The sequence below is a fragment of the Bicyclus anynana genome, chromosome Z (genome assembly GCF_947172395.1).
Source record: "Bicyclus anynana chromosome Z, ilBicAnyn1.1, whole genome shotgun sequence".
Taxonomy (NCBI): Eukaryota; Metazoa; Arthropoda; class Insecta; order Lepidoptera; family Nymphalidae; genus Bicyclus; species Bicyclus anynana.
This window is the reverse complement of record NC_069110.1, coordinates 6,229,185-6,246,268: the sequence shown is the minus strand read 5'-3', so window position 1 is coordinate 6,246,268 and position 17,084 is coordinate 6,229,185. Positions and strand designations below refer to the sequence as shown.

Genomic DNA, 17,084 nt, shown 5'->3' with positions numbered 1-17,084 from the left:
GAATCTATTTCATGTACAATAAAAGAGCGAGAGCCAGATCTTCGTGATAATAGTTAGCTATAGCTTGGGACTTCGTTCGTAACACTCCCGATGGACCGCGCGGGCCGGGGGACTTTTAGCGATGAATGAAAAACCCACGACTGATGCACCTCACTTCTCCGCATGCACGATTTCTCACCCGAGCAGTCTATCTCCCCGTCGCCCGCGTGTCATGGGAGTGTCATCAACGAACTTGCCAGACATGCTCCTATTATAGGAAATTTATGCTTATACACACGACGGCCGGACCATATAGGACCACGTGCATCCACTTGCTACTCGTATTGCATATCTCCCTGGCTTCTTCCTTTCTCGTCAATCCTTTCATCAAGTTCCTCGGTTTAGGGTACTGACCTGGCCTTTGGCCTTTATTGAGAATGTCCTAGATTTGATCCAGAAACGTTCACCTTGCCTTCCCCTTTCAACATTTCCATTCACACTTGCCGTATAAATCTCCTTTGTTAGTATCCTTTCGTCCATCCTCCCTACGTGTAACTTTATCAATTTTAATCGCTACATCTTCTTTTTCACCCAGTGATACTCCAATCATACTCCTCTACACTCTCATAACCACTGTATTCTTTTATGCTTCTCCTGCCATATCCAACTTTCATTTCGTACATAAATGTTGGCACTAACACTGCCTTGTGAACAGCCAGTCTTGCCTTATGAGATCTTTTGGCTATTCATGAAGGCATATAGAGCCCCATTTACCATATATCCTCTTCTTTCATTATCACTTTCACACGTATCGTCTTTCGTCTTATAAATCCCAAGATATTCAATTAAGTGAGATCTTGAACAGGACTATCATCATTATCAGCTTATTCATATAATGGTCAGGGCTTCCTTCTTTTGGAGATGGCATTTGGAGAGTAGACCCATCACGTTGCTGCAAATCAGGTTTGATTGACTCGTTAATTACGATTACCACAATCCAGTGGCGTAGCATGCCTTGTAGGGGTCCTGTATCAAAATTAGTTAAGCCCAATGAAGCTTGCTTAAAATAAATACGATAATGACTTAAGTAGGATTTTACAATTTTTGGGCGCACTTTTAACCCGGGAATAACAAAATATTTTTTTCGATTTTTGTTATTTCTGAAATGACCACAACTGACGGGAAGCACCAGATTATGTGAGATTGTGAATTACATTTTATTCATCGTCGGTCTAGCATGATATAGCTCGTACGTGCAAACTGACGAACTTTACAGGAGCGACTAAAAAACTTCCATTTAAAGCTAACTGTAATAAATATGTTCACATTTCTAAGTGATTTAGATTTAAGATGTTGTACGAATTTTTATTATTATAAGAGTAAATTAGTGGAATACCGCTTTCTCAGAGAAAATGCACTTACGTGGTACGTGGTGGTCACTTACGTAATTGTTAGTTGCGAGTTATCACATCTAGACCGACGTCATGCCCCTGTCCGGGGGTCCCGCATCATTGATACGTCAGATACGGCGGTAGCTACGCTCCTGCCACTATCATTACTTGATCTATAACGAAACGACGCTATACCTATACTCTTTTTATAGTTCTAGGTCAAAGGAAAGTACCCTATACAGAATTTCTTGATAAGTACTGTTTACCAACAAATAAATTAGAAATGAAGGTAGAAAACGCATATCATTTCATAACTTATTTGTTTTGAATTTGTTTGTTTTTAAAATGTTATATAAAATATATTAACTATATCTAATTGTCCTATGCTTATTAATCAAATTTATTTTGATTATTTTAAGAAAAAGTTAATAATAATTATAATAAGATGTGGAATGACTAGTGATTTAACCCTCATTTTTAATTTGATTGTTGGTAAACAGTACTTATCAAGAAATGCCTTAGTATAGATGATATTTTGTTACCCTTGAGAGTATCTAAATATGCATATTTATTTAAACAAACGGCCGTTTCTTTTAGTTTAGTTTGATTTTTTCACAATTTCATGGACCTGAAATAAAGGGTTCTCGAAATAAAGGGTCTAGATATACAGACAGACAGAAAGACTACTAAAAGGTTTCCGTTATTTTCCTTCTGAGTTAGGTACCGACGAGTCCTAAAAAACGATTGTATAAAAATTTTAGGTAACTGCTTCACACGTATCAAAGTCCGTTTTGCAAGATTAAAAATAAATGAAATTAATTCAACGCGATCTTTAGTATTATACCTAGCATCTATTACTCGTATTCACGTATCAACGTTGCATAACTATTAGCAGTTATACAAGCATTTGAACTTCGTACCCCATTAGCCAGGCATTCAGTTTTGAAACAGTAAACAGTGCTATGAAGAAAACATACAATAATCGTCTTAGTGATAACTATATAGTCTAATACGCACTCACGCATAGGCTTACGTACTTATATAAGTATCGAAACTTTACCAATAACGCTATTTCGACATTTTTTCACTTCGTAATGTGCGCTGCACACATGACAGTTTACTTGACCGTGTGTGGCTGGCGTTTAATATAGAGTACTTATGGACGCCCGCGCCTTTAGCAAGAATCATTGTAGGCTTTCAACCCATTACATTTTAATGATAGGCAATGTACCAATTAACGTGAATACTTATAACTTGAAAAATTACAGTTTCATAAATTTCAACTTCTTTTTGAATATTCTTAATAAGAGTGAACAATTAATGTATGTCATTTTACAAATGGTATGTGTTCGAAGTATTATTTTAAGGCTTAGAAAATATATATTTTTATACGAATGATTTCCTATGAATACATTTAAAATATAATTAATTTGTATTTCTGTCATTTTTTGCAGTACTAAGACCTGGTCAGAAATTAAACAATCCCTTTAATATAAAACACTTTTTAACAATTAAACAGATTGGTGAAGTTCGTTTCTAATTTGGATCTTCTACTATAAAAAGTGGGGCGCTTTGCCATGGTTAATTGAAATATATTTTATAAACTCACTGAGTAGCATATGAACCATTTTCGCGGCTTAATAAACAAATACACATTATATGATTAGAATTATACGTAATATAAAAGCAAATGATTAAAAACTTACTTGTAACATTGTGATGATGATGAGATTGCGCCTTCTGAAATAAAATAAACGAAAAAAAATAAACAAAACTAGAAGAAAGAAAAATATAAGTATGAGATGACAAAAGTAATTGTATGCAAATATAAATATGGGAAATGATTAAATGAAAATAAACAAATATGTGAAAATCTTGTTATAGAGCGAGACCCAGTGCCATCACATACAAACAAGACCTTGGTCATTTTAGAAAAACTGAAAATCTGCTCATGCCCTTACCATATATTACCATATGCAACTATAGTATTTGGACCGTGATGGGAAGTTTGGAAGATTCAAGATGGTTTAAAAGTCAAAAGAGAAGAATATATTAGGATAATAATCCATGGATTCACCGTGCGGGTGCCGGGTCAATCGCGTGGCAGAGAGAAAAACTCCAAGCAGAGTCGTGGACATGTGACCATTGAACGTAGGGTTAAGGAATTCCTTGACAATCGATAAACACTCCCCTTCTCCGCTCGTGTTGTTCTCTCTAGCCAAATTTGGTACTATCCTACTACAAAAGCTTAGGTAACCTGGTTGGTACCCGTTCTAATATAGAACTTGCTGCAGTTGTAGAGATGGCAAGGTCTTAAAGCAAGTTATAGAGAGATTTTGCTGGTAATCCTCTCGCACCTACTTCTAAGGCGTACAGGCTAACCATATAAGAAATTTGTAGTTAGTTCGTTTGTTAGGTCATAATATTTTTTCACTTAATACTGTGGTCCTACGGAATGTTAGTCTCCCACGGCACAGTAAGCTCTACAAGTACTATACGCATTATGGGTTTTAACTCTATCATCGAAGCATACGACGTATTTTTTTTATATTTTCTATGGGATATCATTAGACAACATGTTCTCAATCGCCAGACGCTTAGTTTAGGAAAACCCTGCGCTACCTAGATACCTCGATATCGAGATAGTTTAATCTATGTAGTGATCTTCAAAGGCCTGCCACAATGCTAAAGCCCATTGTATTGTTATTCCCTTGTTTAATTTCTTAGAAGCTTCCCTTTGACATTTGTATCGTTAGTTTGTATCGATATAATTAGTATGTCTTGTAGACATACTAATTATATCGATACAAACATAGATTTCTATATAAAGATCCATTTATTTATTTTTCTATTATTCGCATTGACCTCTTATAAAAGAATAGACTCATTTAGTGAGGACTCACTAAACGTAGGCGCCTACAGACCGACATCGTGCGTATTGGCGTCCTATATCGCATCAGGTTTTAGTATTAATTGTATAGAAAGTTATACAAGTGCGTCCACTGATCGCATCGTACGGATTGCATATATAAATATATTTTACGGATTTTATCTACCGTAAAATTAAAAATCCGTTTAATACAATGCGTCCGGTAAATACGATACGGATATGTGGACGCCTACCATAAATGAGTGCAAAAATAACTTTAGAGTGAACTTTTCAAAATGTCTTCACCTTATATGACACATAACATTTTTACATAGAATCTCAATTTCATTATGTCAAAGATAATTAATTATATGTTAACTATCTCTGACATATATTATATTAGCTGCTGCTCGTAATACCTTTAAGCAAGCCATCGCTTCATATCCCGGACAAGAGGATCTAGCACTTTTGCAAATTTTATTTACGCTCCAGGTACATCATATTTCGTTAGTTCCATAATAATTCTTCACAATATTTATTCATTTTATAGAGGTACGCCCGTTGTTGTCAGTAGAAAAACTAAAATCTACAAATATTATGTAAATCTTCGTAGGAAAAGTCTAATCCCATAGTAACCAATGTCGCTTGTGCCAAAAAATATAAAATCCTTTTACACTTTCGATAACTGTTACTGTCGTTTATAGTATAACAGACTAACTAGTGTAACAACGAAACACAACTTTTAAAAATAGTTGAAGTAACGATAAACTAACCAGATGGCATCGACCCATTTTACCTCCTCCCCCCCCCCCCCAAATCGTTATAGTTATAGTAAAACAAATTTTAAATTATACCCTTTGAAAATGTTATTTGTAATAAAATTGACAGTTACGATAAAAGTGTCGCTTACTATAATTTGACGGTCAAATATCGATTTGTACCTACCCGCTAGCGATTTTTATTTTAAAACCTTTAGAGGAAAATGCCTCATTAACATCCGCAAAGCAACGGCTGCTTTTATTCAATGCAATTCAATAGACGTCTATGTTGTTGTAAACACCCGTTTTCTGTACTAAGAAAACACGCCTTTATGTTTAAACACCTACTACGTGTACACTGTACATGCTAATTGGTCGTGAAATATTGATTAAACCCTAAGCAATTTATTATCGATCTTATGCTAGCCACCCACCATCTAATAAGCCCACATGCCTGCTGCGCTAACGACTTGATATCCGATAAAATTGATCGTGTGTTGGTCGCGATGTGCATGACATCACGATCATTGTCACATCACGTATGTTCCCGAACAGCCCTTTAAGCCGAGGTCAGTGTCTCAGAGGTGACGCCCTTAGAGAGTCGTTCCGCCCATCTAACCATCTATTCTGCTTCTGCCTTCGGACCCCATCAGGCGATGCTTCTGCTATAGCTCAAACCACCTGGTGATGCCGCTTAGGTCCCTTTAAACTTACACAATTAGCAATAGAAACATGGATGTTAAGCCCTTAGCAGGCATATGGCAGTGCAGCAGAATTCGACAGTCAGCGGGTGAATGGTCCCCTGAGGGTGCCCCTGCAACGTCTATGAATTCCACTGTAATATGATAGCGGATTGATTTAGAAAAGGTACAGGTTTATTCTACTCATAGCTTTTAAGATTCGGTAATAACAGGTTATAAAAATCGTTATTATGTTATGTAGGTACATTTTTTTTTATTATTTACAAATTAGCCCTTGACTACAATCTCACCTGATGGTAGGTAAGTGATGATACAGTCTAAGATGGAAGCGGGCTATTTTATTAGGAGAAGGATGAAAATCCATACCCCCCTTTTGGTTTCTACACGACATCGTACCGGAACTCTAAATCGCTTGGCGGTACTTCTTTGTCGGTAGGGTGGTAACTAACCGCGGCCGAAGCCTCCCACCAGCCAAACCTGGACCAATTAAGAAAATCTCAATCGGGCCAGCCGGGGATCGAACCCAGGACCTCCGTTTTGTAAATCCACCGCGCATACTACTGCGCCACGGAGGCCGTCAAACTACACTACACGTACATACAGAAGCCGAAAATGGGATTTTTGGATTTAATCGAACGCGGCAGAAGCAATTTAATATTAGTATGTGTATATTAAACATAATCTAAAACAACTTCAGAAATACTTATTGAACGGTCATTATTCATTAGAGTTTATTAATAGTTAAAAAGGGTAGTATTTCGTACTTCTGGCTATTCGTACACAAGGGAACGAAAGGGAATACAAAGGGAAGGGAAGCCATTTCCGTTCTCGTAGCACGAGCTTGGTTATTTCTTTTTAAGTTTGAAGGAAATAATTCCGAAATGAAAAAAAGCCAAGCGGCAAGCCAACCGTGGACTTTTCAGGATAAAAAGTAACCTGTGTTCTGCTCAAAGTTTCATAATATCCCGAAATTATTTTAGTCGTGAAAAGGTTACAGACAGACAAACTTAGTTTTGCAATTGTAATATACGTACATGTAGGTAACGATGTATGCTAAATTTGATCAGCTGTCTCGCTAAAACCACAATAATAAAACCATCGTCACTGTTTACTATGGGTATATAAATTTAATTTTCAGACATACCTAAATACGATATATTTCCTTAATAACTCGACGATTAGGGGGCCAGATTCAATGCCAAAAAGTCCTCTTTCTGCACCTGCTAAACAGACTGTTGTCGTGCCCATACCAAGCACAATATTTTCGCTTACTGAGAGGGGAAAGGGAAGAATATTCAAAAAAAGGTAATATTCATAAAAGAAAACTATGGAAGCAGGGTTTTTGAAGAGACAAACTAAACACTATTACACTTGATTTCTCCAAACAGAATATACAGAGCCTGTAGGCAAGTTACACATCAAGTCTCTTTCTATACAAACAATGTTATATATTTTTCTAGTTTTGGAAGCGTTAGCGTTTGTTGAAAGAGAATTTAAGAGAAAAATGGTTACAGACGAAGACCCAGGCTAATGTACTCGTTAGTGTTAAGAAAGTATCAATAACAACTATCTCTTGATATTACCTTTGAATAATTCAAACAGGAATGTATATAGATCAACACTATACGTTTACAGAAATTGTAGAGGAAAAATGAGCATAGAGTAGCTTTGACCGATAACTTCTGATAATCTTATCGTAAAAATACTATATCCAGAATATGTAAATAGTTACTTATATTAAGTCTAAATATTTTATGGATATTAGTTATTCAATCACAGCTCAACAGTAAAGCACGAAGCAGTGATAGCCTAGTGTATTCGACTTCTGCCTCCGATTCCGGAGGGAGTGGGTTCGAATGCTGTCCGGGGCATGCACCTCCAACTTTTCAGTTGTGTGCATTTTAAGAAATTAAATATCACGTGTCTTAAATGGTGAAGGAAAAACATCGTGAGGAAACCTGCATACCAGAGAATTTTCTTAATTCTCTGCGGGTGTGAAGTCTGCCAATCCGCATTGGGCCAGCGTGGTGAACAATTGGCCTAACCCTTCTCATTCTGAGAGGAGACTCGAGCTCAGCAATGAGCCGAATATGAGTTGAGAATGATGATGAAAGCACGTATACTTTTTTCCTTAATATATTCACATAACAATGGTAAGTTTTTTTTTATTTCATCGTCATTTATTTATAAGTATCTATACATGCATTTTATACAAAATATATATGATGTAATTACATTAATCATTATTTATAATTACTAACAACATTCAACGATACCAGAAACAATGGTGATGGAAATTATATATTACTGAAGTCATTTTTATTTATATCTACAATCCTACATACTCTAACATACGTGGAATAGGCTAGTTGACACTATTTTTTAAATGATCTTATAGTCCTACTAAATTTTCGTTTATTGTCGTTCTACTAAATTGAATTTTTTTTTTATTGTTTTTTGAGACGTGATTACATGAAAATACTCGTATTGGTTTTTATTAAATATGTTTTTGACAAAACGAGCTAAAACGCCTGTCGGCCATGATGGTCTATATTTCAACTGTTTCATGACGTTACTATAACAAATTCCTTACAAACTGAGTGTTTGACAAAAAATATTAGGTAACAATTGGTTCATCAAGTAACATGGTGACATAATAAAATGGACGACAGCGTTTTTGACGTTTGGAAAATTTAAAAAATTACATGATTTTTAAATGAAGTTTTATAATAAATCATTAACTTTTAATAATTAATATCGATATATTTCGGACCCTACTACGTACTATGCGAAATTAATATGGTTTATATTAAATTTGATATGAGTCAACTACCATATTGACAACCTTCTTTCCGTTTTTCGTCATTTGAAAATGGACAACGTTAGCTACTACACAATAGGAAATATTACCTACAATGTTCTTTATTACGAAATACACTTGCAACAATAAATCTCCAACACAAGACAGAATAGATAGTTTTTCTGCTTCTACAAAGTGCACTTAATTGAAGATGGCCTTTAACTGTATTGACTTTTCGTTATTTAACCTCAAGAAACGAAATAAAGTTGTTCAATAAAAAATGTAAATAACATTCAATGAAGGTTATTTTCGTAAGTGTTATATGTATATCCCTATACAGGGTGCTGGGGAGTTTTTCCCATAACGCTTGGGTTATATTCTTTACCGAAAATTAATTTAAAATGTTTCGAAAATATTAATACATGAATACATGTTATTCTAAAATTAATATTTTCGGAGAAATATTTCTTTTGTAAACTTTTAAAATGTGTCTTTCATACGCATCTTTATAATTATGACGTAGCCAAAATTTTTAAAATGCAAGGATAGATAAAGACGATAGATAGTTTTACATGGATAGTCGGTGTGTTACATGGATAGTCGGAATTATTAGAATTACTTTGTATGAAAACATAAAAAGTTTAGTTTATTATTTTTTAGTTAAAATAATATTAGTTATGCAGTTCGACTCCTATAAGTGGACTTCTCAACACTTTATGTTATGGGAAATACTCCCGAGCATCCTGTATAACTCCAAAAGTATTAGTACATTGACAAGGTGTTAATGCAATGATAGTTAAGTAGTGTGTACATATATAAAATCCTTGACAAAGAATGTATTCATCGAAATCACTCTAGTATTTTAGAATTTAATACTCTAAAACTCTAGTATTATGTACTCTAACGTCATCATGACAACTTGGTGGGTGTTTTTCATTGATATTAAAATCTAAGGCTTTTATTCAATTATTTATTTTCTACTGATACATGGTATATTTCTATATTATGAGTAGGTATGTAGACTATGCATATAAACTCTACTGGTTTTTCCTTCGTTTTTCTACTGCGGCATACCTACTACATATCTCGTCATTGTTAACTCCATACTAGAAATAATGGATGTACCTACAATATTCTAAACCTAAACCATCGAATACATACCTAACTAAACCCATTCGATTATTCATAGAACCGGCGGACTAATTTAGATGACAATAGATCGTAGTAATTTTTTTAATAAGCATTCGTTTTAGAGGCTATTGTCTGACAAAAATTAATTACGTAGCACATATTTTTCAACGACAAATTAATTTTGACAATCAATCTCTGCGGTACCATGACACAACACTGTATCTTAAAAACATCAACATTTGAGAAATTGCAGTTTTTGTTGGAAACAGTGTACACATACATATTATGAATGGGAATTCTCAGGGTATTTTTAAGTATTAATAAAATTATTGAAATGCCAAAACCACCAACTTTTAAGATATGTTAATTTTAAGAAATTAAATATCACGTGTTTCAAACGGTGAAGGAAAACCACCATGAGGAAACCTGCATATCTGTGAACTTTCTTAATTGTCAACGTGTGTGAGGTCTGCCAATCCGCGTTTGGACAGCATATTCTAGCATAACCCCTCTTCTTTCTGAGCGTATACTGCTCAACAGGTAGCCGAATATGGGTTGTTAATGATGATGATGATGATATGGAGTTCATTTATAAGTTTTACCAAAATACATTGTATCTGAAGATACGGTGTAATGACATACCACGGGAGATTTACAGTAAAATTCTGAAGCATATGACTGACTAGAGTCGTGCTCAAAAGTGAGCCAAATATGGGTCGTTAATGATGATGTTGATGATGATAATATGTAACCACACGTGCGAGGAGTTCATTTATAAGTATTACCACAAAACACTGTATCTGAAGATACGGTATAATGACATATCATGGCAGATCTATAGCGTTTCATGCATAATTTGTGCGCGCAACTAAAATTCTAAAGCCTATGCAAGATAAATTATGTTTCAATTATTTATAGTAATGTATATTATTTTATATAGACCTCACTTCGTTTGTTTTATAAGCTACCCTCGAGTTTAAAAAACCATTATTAATTAAGGTATCGTTTTGTTTTTTTTTTAATATTTCTTTAAAGAATATTTGCCGTATCTTTTAAATATGACCGATATTCCCATTCCCCTCCAACTAGTCGGTAAAGACTGTATTAGGAGTGAGTACGACAATAGACCAACGGGGCGGGGATCGAACCACTACCCCTTGGAGATGAGTGCGACCGCTCTTACCGTTGAGCCATTAAGGCTCTATTAATTTACTAATACCCCATGCGTTGCAATGCCACGTCTTCTAATATTTCATCGAAATAAAAAATCTACGTATGTAAAAACAAGTTGATAATGGCATTAATTTTATATGAAATTTTATTATTACTGGGATATTTTTTTCTTAATATTTGAAAAATATGTTTATTTTAAATTAGTATACCTACAAGTCACTAAAATCCAGATAATAATAATTATCTATATTAAATAACATTCAACATTATCATAATGCATAGCGTACTTAAAATATAATATGTAGATGGTATAATCTATTAAAGTGGCTTAAACACTGATAACAACCTTGATACAGTTAGTTACAATTTGTTTAACAATGACCCAAATACATACATACATAGTTGTTCAAATCCAAAGGGCCGTAGAATCCTTAATCCCATATGTTACTTAAGTAAACATTATCTATATATATATATATATATATATATATATATATATATATATCTATACTTATAATAAAACTGTAGCAGGTCCAACTCTGTACATTGAAGATATTTTGATAATTTTTGTTGGGGGGCATTATATAATCGATACTGAAGCTAAAAATATATTTTTTCGATTATTTGTCTGTCTGTGCTTTTTTTTGTTATTCGGGCATCGCGCTGAAACAACTGAATGAATTCAAATGAAACTTGGCACGGTTTAAGACGGTTGGAGAAGGTTACAGAATACTTTTTATTGCGAAAATAAAATATGAAGAGGGTGAAATAAGGGTTTAAATTCATTTCATATTTAGAGTCATAGTTTTAAAAATTTGTTCATAAATCATAAAAAAATACGAAATATAATGTCATAAAAAAATTTAAAATACAACCCCTAAAGTGGTGAAATAGGGCTTGAAAGTTTACATTGATTTCCACGCGGACGAAGTCACGGGCGTCCGCTAGTCTATAATATGATTTTATAGAGGTAAAGTTTGTGGTATTTGTAGTCGGTAATCTCTGAATCTACTAAACCGATTTTGAAAATTCTACCATTAAAAAGCCACGATATATTACGGTATATAACGGTAACAGAAACTACGCGGGCGTCGACAAGTATGTATATAATATTTTATATAAAAACTAGCGCCCAAACCGTTTGCGTGAAATGCTATTCTTTACAAATCTCGCCGGAGCTATGGATTTTTTCGAGACAAAAGTAGCCTAATGCTGCTACAAGGTTTAACTTAACCAAATTTCATTCCAATCAACATTAAGTAGGTATGGATTGCGCTAAAATCTAATTAAACTATATGGCCTTTTTATGGGTGTACCATAAGCATTATATTAATAATACGTGAAGCGAAGCGAAGTGAAAACATTGTACAGAAAGAAACACTGTACAAGAAAATTGCGCGAAGGGAGGAACGTGAAACTTGACACAGTTAAAGTTTATAAGGATTAAAGAAGTGCATAAAGCTTCTACTTGCTAATTATGGTCTAAAATCTGGCATTAGAAATATATACCCTCATCTGTTATTTATTATTGGTAAGAAATAAAATATTATAGATAATATTCAATGACACATTGCATACAAATTACGGCCAGACACATTTTTCATACGAAATCTAGTAACCATGAACTAGATCAAAGGCAAGCTTAGGCTACCAGTCCAGCGGAGCGAGGTAGCGGAGCCAAGAAACCGAGAAATATTAACAAACAGGATTGCACAAAATCTCCGCTCCTTTTAAGTGGACAGGGTCTTGCGAGCTAGTTTAAAAATTCGGGGTTAAATAAATTAAATTTAACATTTATTTATTTAACGTAGTCTGCTGCCCCGCTCCGGTGGATAGACACAATCCGCAACTCCGCTCCGTATTAGTCCGTTTCTCCGCTACGCTCTCTCGCTCCGGTTTGTTGGACCAGCAGCCTTATAAAAATATTAAATTAAGCATAAAATATGCTTTCATTTGACATATTAGACGACCAAATTATAGATGAAATTATATAAATAACATTACTTAACTGTTTATATCTGGCAACTTTACAGATGTAGCGTGAACGTAGGCAACCTTTACATTTTGAATTCTTTTGGGTATATTATATAAACTAAAGTATGATTTCTTTTAATTAACCAATTAGGGAGCAGATTAAATAAATATATAAAAAATAATCATTTTATACTATCTGGTAGCAATTTAAATAGGCAACCTATGTGCAATGTGTCAATGTGAATAATATGTTCTATTATTTATATTTTCTTATCTCAAAGAAATAACAGATGAGGTTATATATGTCTTATGCCGGATCTTGTACTTCTATAAATACATTTGCTTCAAGCCCAAAAACTTCTTATCAGTTCAAAATCGTGGTCGAATTTTGATCGCTCGGCGAACACCAGTTTATATTAATTCTATAAACGAACTGCAATCGGTATTTTCGCGATTTGTCTAGAAAAGACCTTTCTTATAAGCGTATTAATTTTACACGGCTACCAATGCCTTCTATGGCTACTGATGCTGTAGCTAAGCTCGGCTGATGAAGAATAAAATGATGACACAAATTTATTATTCTTACACTAATATGTGAAGTTTTATCGTTAAGATAATGAACTTAAAACAAACGTGACAGTATGGTAATCTTCGCCGAAGGCCTCGCTGCATGTATACTTAACCCATTAATATGTGTATAGACTAAAGACAAATATGCACTATGACTACCATTGTCTTACAATGTCTACTCAATGCATTGTTGCACTTGAGGAAAACAAGAGGACTGAAGCCTTAACTGTAGTGGTAGGGCTGTCACTACAACACTTATGATAACTTTGTTAATTTGAATTATATTAACAAAAAGAACTCTCTAGATTCGCCCCAGCACACATCACAACGACAAACAAAGAAAATGAAATTATCGACAAACTAACAGACGCCCTTTTGACGTTCCCATAACTATACGGGGATAAAATATAGTTTATCTCCGCGAACGGGAACTACGCAAGAGGAATCGTGAGGCGTCTGTTGAGGTATAGTCTATGACACTCACAAATAACGTGGCTTTCTATTGGTAAAAGAGTTTTTAAAATCGTTTCAGTAGATTACTCTTACCCCCCACAACATCACAAACTTTACCTCTCTACAACGTTATTTGTGAGTGTCATAGGCTATATTTTATCCCCGTACTCACACGGGAACGGGAACTATTTGGATGAAACCGCGAGGCGTCGGCTAGTAATGTACTAAAGCTGAGGACTATATTTATGCGTGACAATTTCTGAACAGTTTTGATTATATATATATATACTTTTTAAATGCCATAGAACAATTATTATTAATAATAATATATTAATAATAACAATAACCACTGAATATATTATTGAGAGGAAAGATTTGATTGTTTGTTTGCATTATTTCAATAGGCCCGAAAAGTACTGAATCGATTTGAAAAATTCTTTCACTGTTGGGAAGCTACACTATCCCGGATGCAATACGCTATATTTAAACCCCGTATTCCTACGCGAACGGCACCTACGCGAGTGAAACCACTTGGTATTTGCTAGTAATTAAGATAATTAGGCTAAGTTACATTAACGAAAAAAATGATAATCAAAATGACAGAAATCAAAAGGGCGTTTTTGTTATTTTAAAAAACTAGAGAAACAATGGCAGCCCTAGTACAGAGTCGTATGAATTCAAACTCGTTCTAAATCTGCAAGTATCTACAATTTAATCACAGGACATAGAGATATTATACGTATATACCTATAGCTTATAACATAAATATACGTATTATTTTATGATAACTAACGTTCCTGACTTCACACGGGTAACTCCAATGATTTAAAAAATATTTATTAATATTACAAACAGTTTTATGAAAATATAAAATATTCATTTTAGAACCCATTGTTCCTTGATTAATTTTTCAATTAGTTTTCGTTAAATAATACAACCCTAGAGTTATGGGAAATGTTATTTCACACCCTGTATATAAACTTGAAATCCGAAATCTAATGTTTATGACCAAAATAAAAAAACTTAATCCAAATCTTTAGATCCGTATCCGATAAAATATAATATGAATAACACAGTATTTGTTCGTCTAAAGTTAATAGATAACGACAAAATTTAGTGTTAAAGTATCCATCCATCACTATCATCGATAAGAGTAAAATAGATAAACGGTCATCTTAGATAATTTAACTATTCAGATATAATTAGGGTTGTCACTAAATAACTATTTTTCTATTACATACTAGTAACTAACTGATTAACTGATGCCTGCGGCTTCGTCCTTGTGAATTTAGGATGTTTACCATGTCGCACTCGGGATCAAGTTTTTCAGGATAAAAGTACCCTATGTAAGTGTATATTCCATACAATCTAAGGCTATGCAAACTTTGATCCAATTCTTCTCAGCGATTTCAGCCTGTTTAAATAACAAACATCGTTCCATCCCTCCAAACTTTCAATTTTACAATATTAATAAAGATAGATTATTTGTTATATAGATTAGTTGTTCTTGAAGTTATTTTGACTATTTTTCGCTATTAATTAACTATTTTTATCTTGAAATTGAATGTTTCAAATCTGTTCAGTACTTACAGAACCTATTCAATGAAAACAAATATTTCTAGTTACCCACATACTCTTAACAACAAACTCACATACTCTTCCGCATTACAATGCTAATATACACAGTATATATGTGTACTAAATATACTTTATCAACTTCGTTTAATTGATATTGATTATATATTGATATCTTTCAAGATTCTCAAGGGATTTGTAAGAGGTAAGTATTATCCGCTTATTATGTAAACTGTACTTTAAATTATTTTTATATCTAGCATTTTGTTATTAATTATAATTTTTACATTTACGCTATTTTAATATTTAATTTAATTTAACTTTTATCTCAATATTGTATTATTAAACTTGATTTTTATTTATTTTAATATAAATTATTCAATATGACATATCATCATATATAAATCATATCATCATCATAATTATATTTCAACACTGTCACCAAATTGTTTATAAAAGTAAAGCCTACACAAGTTTCTTGCCAGCTCTTCTCAGTAAGAATCTGACGAAACTTGAAACTAACTTAAGCCTACCTAAAATAAATGAATTCATTAAATATTTTTGTTATGTAGTTTTAAAAAAAAAATCTTTCAAAATTTAAGCTTTTACATAATGTGAAATGTTTTAATTATTGTAATAAGATGTTATACGAGTACTATCTCCGTAATATAACTAAGGGGGCGTTCATAAATTACGTGAGATGTTTTAGGGGGGAGGGGGTCGAGTCAAATCTCATCTAATCTTACGTTGGAGGGAGGGGGGGTCTCGGCAAATATCACGTAATTTTTTTTTCTGAATGAAACAAAAAAAATATATACTATTTTGGTCATTTTAATCCAGATTGTACATGCTTAAGATTTAATCTTAAGCGTAATCGTAATACGATTAAGATCATTTCCTAATTCGTTCTAAAAAAAATAATTTCATTTATACCTCGACGTTATACATTTACTGACTGTCCAATCACCATCCCTCATGAAAAAAAATGTAAAAAATATATATTTCGAAACACAAAAAACAGAATGACTGACAGACAGAATGAGAATGGACAAAATTAGAATAGATATTCTTTTTTAAACCACAGTACTTACGATTTAAGTATTTTATTGTTAAATTTTTATTATACTTATAATTAAACTCTCAGCAATATTGATTACTAGTCTTAACTAGTCGTAAATAAAACCACGAAACAAATTTTCTTTTCTTTTTACAATAATAATCTAACACATTTACGTAAGAAACCCACATTTTGAAAAATCTCACGTGAGATTGGGGGATGGGGGGAGGGGGTTGAAAAAATCTCACGACATCTCACCAAGGGGGGGGGGGGGGGGGTCAGAAATTTCGAAAAAACACCTCACGTAATTTATGAACGCCCCCTAAGTAATATTTTGTAAAATTTGCACGCCCTTCAAGGCGGAAACATTGTACCTACTATCTTTTATTTTTGTCATCTTTTTACATGTTTTGTGCAAATAAACGATGATTATGATTATTATTTAAATGAGCATTTCAGTCACCATTTCCTTTATCGATGTTAACTTCATTTAAAGACGTTAGTGGCCAAAGCGAGGCAAATCTTACGCCGCATCTCGACCGCTTTAGATTGTACCACTCGTATGCACGTGTTTTTAATAAAGTTCATTCACCGCAAGCTTTCTGAAATCAATCAGTCAATGGTTCTGAACACGCAATAAAATATGCGATGCA

General features: G+C 33.6%; 1 protein-coding gene across 3 annotated transcripts in view; it reads right to left on the bottom strand.

Annotated features, from left to right (window-relative positions):
- Positions 1–17,084, bottom strand: part of LOC112048380 (uncharacterized) — a gene marked incomplete at its 3' end in the record, with an annotated part of 104,630 nt that overhangs the window by 56,279 nt on the left and 31,267 nt on the right. For all 3 annotated transcript variants that reach the window (XM_052890472.1, XM_052890474.1, XM_052890473.1), the window contains 1 exon segment: positions 3,077–3,110. In XM_052890472.1, coding sequence (XP_052746432.1) covers positions 3,077–3,110 — 34 coding nt within the window.